The sequence below is a fragment of the Chanodichthys erythropterus genome, chromosome 18 (assembly GCF_024489055.1).
Source record: "Chanodichthys erythropterus isolate Z2021 chromosome 18, ASM2448905v1, whole genome shotgun sequence".
NCBI classification, from domain to species: Eukaryota; Metazoa; Chordata; class Actinopteri; order Cypriniformes; family Xenocyprididae; genus Chanodichthys; species Chanodichthys erythropterus.
The window spans coordinates 34,387,301-34,394,333 of record NC_090238.1 but is presented as its reverse complement, the minus strand read 5'-3'; the positions used below and the strand labels follow the sequence as shown (position 1 = coordinate 34,394,333).

At 36.5% G+C, this 7,033-nt stretch overlaps 1 protein-coding gene across 1 annotated transcript in view; it reads right to left on the bottom strand.

Moving 5' to 3' along the window:
- Positions 1 to 1,193: 1,193 nt before the first annotated feature.
- The window catches only part of impg1b (interphotoreceptor matrix proteoglycan 1b), a 30,719-nt gene continuing 24,879 nt past the window's right edge, over positions 1,194 to 7,033 (bottom strand). Inside the window, exons 17-18 of the mRNA XM_067368487.1 lie at positions 4,401 to 4,484; positions 1,194 to 1,274 (exon numbers count right to left, since the gene is read on the bottom strand). Coding sequence (XP_067224588.1) covers positions 1,194 to 1,274; positions 4,401 to 4,484 — 165 coding nt within the window. The remainder of the gene's footprint in view (positions 1,275 to 4,400; positions 4,485 to 7,033) is intronic.

Below are 7,033 nucleotides of genomic sequence, written 5' to 3'. Positions count from 1 at the left end.
CATGCATGGTTTTGCTCAGCAATTTTGTACTTAAATCATGGTGATATGCTAAAGGGCATATTCATTTCTGTTCAGTGAAGTGATAATGGCACCTTTGTTAATGATTTGCTGTGGATTCTGTTGGCGTGTGTGGTAGATTTTTACATTTATGTACCAACTCAAGGAAATACTCAGTTTAAATGAGCTCGTACTATGGAGTGTCTCGTTATGCGCCTCTTTTTATCTCATTTGCTCATAATAACTGCCTGAAGAACAGAAGTAATGGGAACATCCGAAACATTTTGAAAACTTGACATAGACCAAATTGCTGCATCAATTTTCCAGACTTTGTTTATTCATATGCTAATGTTTTTCTCCATTGAGCCCTGAAATAGTGTCATCTCAAACTATCGATTTGTGATATTGTACTTGTTAATGATTTGTTTCTTGTCTGTTAGTTTATCTTTGATGTGTCTGGGTTAAACATACTCTGATTTTCTTATTCTGGCCACTGTTGCTCTCTTCACTTTACTCGACCACATTAAACACATCCCATGTAAACGTGTTATGTTTCGATCTTTGCATTTATAATGTAGTAAAGAGGCTTTACTGAGAGACCCTAACTATTACCTATCGAAGTCAACATGAATGATTCATCAGTGCACATTAAAATTTAAATAGAAATGACTATTTATTTTACAGCTGAAATATACTACAACACTTTTTCTGTTTAATGTAAAAACAAAGATATCATCTCCACATACCTGTATTTTTGTCTTTTTTCCCCATTAGGAGTTACAGAAATACCTTACATTCAATTTCTTTGTTTGGGATACTGAGGATAGAGATGACTAGAATCTATTTTCTATTTAAGATACAACTCAATGTATCGATTTGTAAATAAATACCTCATTGTGAGGGAGGAAACAAACCTTTGACAAGGGTTCAAAGCATCCAACACATTACATGTCTCATATACAGTTTACATATTTTTGCAGGTACAATTAAAAATAACTTCAGAACTGATTTAAATCATAAGTCCCCATTCCTGGAGGTGTTCCTTCAGTTGTCCAAGAATATGGCTGATCCTTGAGTAGAGCGGTTGTATCGAAAACTCACCAAATGTCTACAAGAAACCAGCAAAGTTGAGTTGCTTGAATAGCACTGAAGAGCTTTGGTGCCATGCATAGCTTTACAAAAAAAGTGTCTGGACATCATAAAACAGTCACTTCAAAGCCTTCACTATCAGGAATCCTCACAACACAGCAAGAGGATCTGCTGGACATCCGCCGCATCTGTAATGCAACATGAGGAAAAACAACATGGTCATTCAAGAAATGAAGAAAAAACGACGCACAAAACCATCAGTTGTGTTATGAATAATAAACCTTCCTGTGTATATACTTCAAAGGCAAAGCATTGATGATATGACCTTATTAGATCTAATACTTAAATCTATATTTAAAGGATTCATTCATTCAATCAATCAATCAATTAAATGTTTAGGTTCTAAATGACTCCACAAGCCTGGTGAAGTGTGAACTGAACTAGACAACACAACATGAAGGCTGGCTATTTTTGGATTTGTTTGGATTAATTTACAGTGAGACTGCAGTGTTAAGTCTGAACATTTTCACAGAAAAATAAAAATCGAAAAATAACCTAAACATGTTATTTCTAAGCCAAAAAAAAAAAAAAAAACTAAATTCAGTGCTGAACCTCATCAGTCGTTAACGAAGAACCGGCTCTTATGAGTCATTTGTTGCTAAATTAACCAGGACATCTCAAGACGTGTTTTCTTGGCATTATTTTGTGGTACACGGTATGATAAAACAACAACAAACTATGATTTCTTTTGCTTTTCGCTCCAACATATCTGCTCCCACAGTGCAATGCGAGTTAAGCAGCGAGCGACACGTGGTCGTCAAGGAGGTCGATTATGAACATTACGAATATGGTTTTACTCGCTAAAGGTAAATATCAGTATGATATTTATTATAATAAAGCAATAAGCCCCAAATCCAAAAAAATGAGTCATTCCACGAAAACGGTACGATTTGGACTTACACATTTTTAGATTTTTTTACCAAAATGTGTTACTTTTCTGAACACCCACAACATTAATGACATATTTAACTTCCAGGAAAGCATTTTTCCCCATCTCAGGCATCACATCCCTATTGTTATAGACACTATGGGAGCTCTCTGAATATTATTATAAAATGTATTTGTGATAAAATCAACATTTTCCTATTAATTGGATATCTTCCCCAGTAATTGCAAATATAAAAGTTACATAAAATCTCACACTTTTGCTATACTAAAGCCTGAAATGGGCACTTTTTTGTGACAGCAACCTTTATTATCAAAGGCTCAACTTCAGTATTCTCATGATTGCTCTGAACAATTCAACTAACTTTAAATGACTTTTTCATAAACTTAACAAAATAATAATAATTGTTGTGTTTTTTTTTTTTTTTGCCCAAATTGGCCTCTGCTCTAAATCTAGTGAATAAATGGAGAGCGCATGGCTTGCATGATATGAAGAAATCATGAATAATGTTAAATAACAAAGATAATTTTCACAAGTAATAGTTTTCTATCTTTAATTGATGTAACGGGGTTGAGTCATTCAGCTTGACAAACACAATTTCACAGCATAATTTAGTTATAATTATTAAAGAAGGTGCTAACTTGCCTGTGTCTGCTCACAATGTTGTTCAGAAGACTTCTATGATGTCACTTCCTATTAATGATTTCACATAAGTATCGGTTCATTATTTTTTATAGGGGGAGAATGGTTTGTGTAACGGGGTTGAGGGGTTACTGAGGTACGGAGATAAATAATGTGATTTTAATGAATAATCATGAATTTACCAGCAAAAAAGCACAGATGATATTTATGGCAATGGCAAAACGAATGGACTTTTTTCTCATTTTTTTTTATTCATATACTGAATACACTTTCATAGAAGGCCTTGAGGGACATGACAAAATAGGTGGTGTCACCTGAAAAAATTAAATAATTTCTAATATAAAGATAAAATGTATGTGATGTTTTTAAACTTTATTAAAGGAGACATTTCATTTAATACAAAAAGCTTTTAAAAATATATTTTGGTGACTCAATAGATAAAATACACTGAAAAACGTCAGAGGGACTCAAATCGTACTGGTTTCATGGAATGACTCAAATATGTATAATTAAAAGTAAAATCATTAAAAACCTTCCTTCCGCTGGAAAAAATAGTCCCTGACCGTGAACAGCAACAGAAGTTACATTATTACACCATTAGATGGCGGAAAAGATTGTCTTTATGAGGGAGTCGCAAAGACTTTTATATTGAAAATTGTTGGGAACACGGAACAAGATGCAAATGACAAATGCTTTGACTAGCGCTGTCAGTGTCAGCAGGGCATGGGAAAACCCATTAAATGATAAAAGGACAAGATATCGCAGCGGACATTCAAACGGATTTTTTATTATGAACATAGGACTGACCTGAAGGAAAATGCTAAATCTGAATGCAGGTAATGCACTCGCTCACTCGATTTCATTCTCACAATACTCTTCTACATAACACAATAAGCTTCAATGAACAAAATCAATAGAGAACAAACATATGTTTACGTTGCTAAGAATGGATGCTAAGACGGACGTAGTTAAAACTGGCAAAGTGACTACAGTGGTTCAAACTTAATATTGTGAAGTGACGAGAATACTTTTTGTGTGCAAAAAACCCCCCCCCAAAATAACGACTTTATTCAGCAAATTCGTCTGTCCTGTCATACTGGTACGCTATTTTCGTTGCATAGCTTCGGTGTTTACGTCCAAACGGCAGCTCAGTATTGGCCGGCTCTGGTCACATGAGCGGCACGACGCATGCGTGTGATGCTGAAACAGGAGCCGGTATTCTCGTCGCTTCATAATATTAAGTTTGAACCACTGTAGTCATGTTGCCAGTTTTAACGATGTCTTTAGTACCTTTCTGAACCTCAAAAGGTGCAATGGCGTTGCTGCCTATGTGTGGATCGCATACCCTCGGATTTCATCAAAAATATCTTAATTTGTGTTCTGAAGACAAACAAAGGTCTTACGGGTTTGGAATGACATGAGGGTGAGTAATTAATGAGAAAAATTTCATTTTCAGGTAAACTAACAATTTAATGTAGGCTAGTAGAGATTTGTGAGCTTATCAAACATACTGTACAACTGTCAGAATCCAGTATGAAAGTCATTATTCGATCTGAAAATACATTACTCAGGTCCCTTAGTGAGTCAGCTCATTGATTTTAAAAAACAGCCATTACTTTATTTTTTCAAGCTCAATATTCTATATTTACAAATCCGTGATGGTTGTCTGTCGTGATTATTTACGGTCACTGTTAGCTTTAAATGGGTTGTTTTCACCGCAGCTTACCTCGTCAGGTGGAATACACTGATGGAAGTCAACCATTTCTGACATTAACTTTTCTGATCTTCTGGTGTAGAGTTGTCTGGGGATCTGGGAAAGGAACGACAGACCGCCATCAATCTTGACCCTTTTTTGGCCGTAGAGACACATCTTAAGCAAAGAACCAAGGTACATTTTTGGCACTATATGATAATCCAGACTGTCAGTATTTTGAAGAGCAAAGCATCTGTTGCTGAACAAAAAAAAAACCTGATTATTATTCACAATATCATTAGTTTAGACAACTACAGATGCACTAGTCTAAATGAGATGCAAAACCCATGCATGCTGTCCGTTATTTATAGTATCCTCTTAGGAAAATGTGCTTAATGTTGTGTATTTTAAAGGGTTAGTTCACCCAAAAATGAAAATTCTGTCATTAATTACTCACCCTCATGATGTTTTACACCCGTAAGGCCTTTGTTCATCTTCTTAACACAGATTAAGATATTTTTGATGAAATCCGATGGCTCAGCGAGGCCTCTATTGAGAGCAAAGCCATTCAAACTCTCAAGGTCCATAAAAATACTTAAAACATAAATCAGTGCATATGAATTCAGTGGTTCAATCTTAATATTATAAAGTGATAAGAATACTTTTTGTGCACCAAAAAAACAAAATAATGACTTTTCAAACATAATCTATATGGGCTTCATGAAGCTTCTGGGCTTTATGAATCTTGTTTCGAATTAGTGATTCGGATCTCCTATCAAACGGCTAAACTGCTGAAATCACCTGACTTTGGTGCTCCAATTCACTGATTCGATTCGTGAAGCTCTGAAGCAGTGTTTTGAAATCGGCCCATATAGACATTGATGGAAAGTAAATATTTGGGTTTTTTGGCGCACATAAAGTATTCTCGTCACTCTATAATATTAAGACAGAACCACTGAACTCACATGAACTGTTTAGTAGCTTTATGGACCTTGAGAGTTTGAATGGCTTTGCTGTCAATAGAGGCCTCACTGAGCCATTGGATTTCATCAACAATATCTTCATTTGTGTTCCGAAGATGAATGAAAGTCTCACGGGTGTAGAACGACATGAGGGTGAATAATAAATGACATTATTTTCATTTTTGGGTGAACTAACCCTTTAAGGGCTCAGAATAATAGTGGATTTTCTGTTGGAATACATTGTGTCTGTAACTTGTTCATAGAAGAAAACACATCTCGAATCTCTTTTATTATGTATACGTTTTAGTGTGTTAACTCTGGTGAGGATACTGATGCATGGAATTTGCTGATGTGTTCTCTTTATTCTTTTAGTTTCTTCTAGACAAAGAAACACTCTAAAAACAGCTGATTCACCAAAAGCAACATATTTTTTGCTGAAGTTACTGGCTATTCTGTTTACAATCCTGCCCGCTACATAAATGTAGTCTATTGTCACTGTCTTTTTTGCAGTGCATGGTTTTCCTATTCCATAAGGTAATTGAGTGCAATGTCTAAAGCCTGATTTTAAGGTTAATATTTAGGGGTTCAAGCGTGTAGTGTTGAAACGCTATTGTAATTTTTAAAATTTTCGAGGATCAGCATTCTCCCGTAAAAGTGATTGGGCAGACCAAACCGTAAGATGTAGAGATTTGAAACTTTGAGGGCTGGTAGTAGCCTACTTACACCGTCTACAGTGTCACCAAGGCTTGCCCCGATCAGCCTGATGGGGGCGCTACAGTGGTCAAAAGTATGAAATGGCTCATAACTCCTGAACTGTAAGGTGTAGGCTCAAGTATCGCTGGAATTCTTGGCTCAAGACGGACCAAATTCATGGCTCAGATTTGCTCGTCTGGTGAAATTTCAGGTATTTTGGATTTTTTGAAAAAACTGCTTTTGCGAACAAGTCCTAGGTTTTTGCCCCGATCAAAACCAAACCAGTCCAGCGAGATTCTTATTGTCAATAATTATCACAAAAAAATTGGAAATTTCAATTCATAGTCTCTAAGGACCACCAAAATGTTCAAAGTGGGTGGAGCCACTTTTACTGAAATGGCTGTAACTCGTGAACGGAATGAGATATCTTCATCAGAGCTCATTCTGTGGTTGCGTGAAAAAGGACGTGGCAACTGGCCACTTGGTGGTGCTATAACAGCAAATAAAAACAATGAAAATGCTATAACTACTTCACTGTTAGTCCGTTCGACTTGAAAATTGGCATGCAGTGTCTTTGTCTGAGGTACCATTACACTGACGTATCTCAATAAACATGTCCATCGGCCAATGAAGTTTGAGTAGCTATCAGACAAGGTTAACGGAAGCCGATTGGAATGAAACTCGCTGGGCTCGCTGAGCAGGGGTGTCCAAACTCTGTCCTGGAGGGCCACTGTCCTGCAGAGTTTAGCTCCAACCCCAATTAAACACACCTGAACCAGCTAATCAAGATCTAATTAGGCATACTAGAAACTTCCAGGCAGGTGTGTTGAGGCAAGTTGGAGCTAAACTCTGCAGGACAGTGACCCTTCAAGGCCTGTAAGAAATTCAAAAGAAATCAGCCACTGGGGGTGCCTTCAAGCTTTCACGTGCGTGAAGGATTGTGTATCACATGATTTTTTTTTTGCAAAAGCCCACAATATTTGTGCCAAATTTTGGAACTCCTCATTCTAA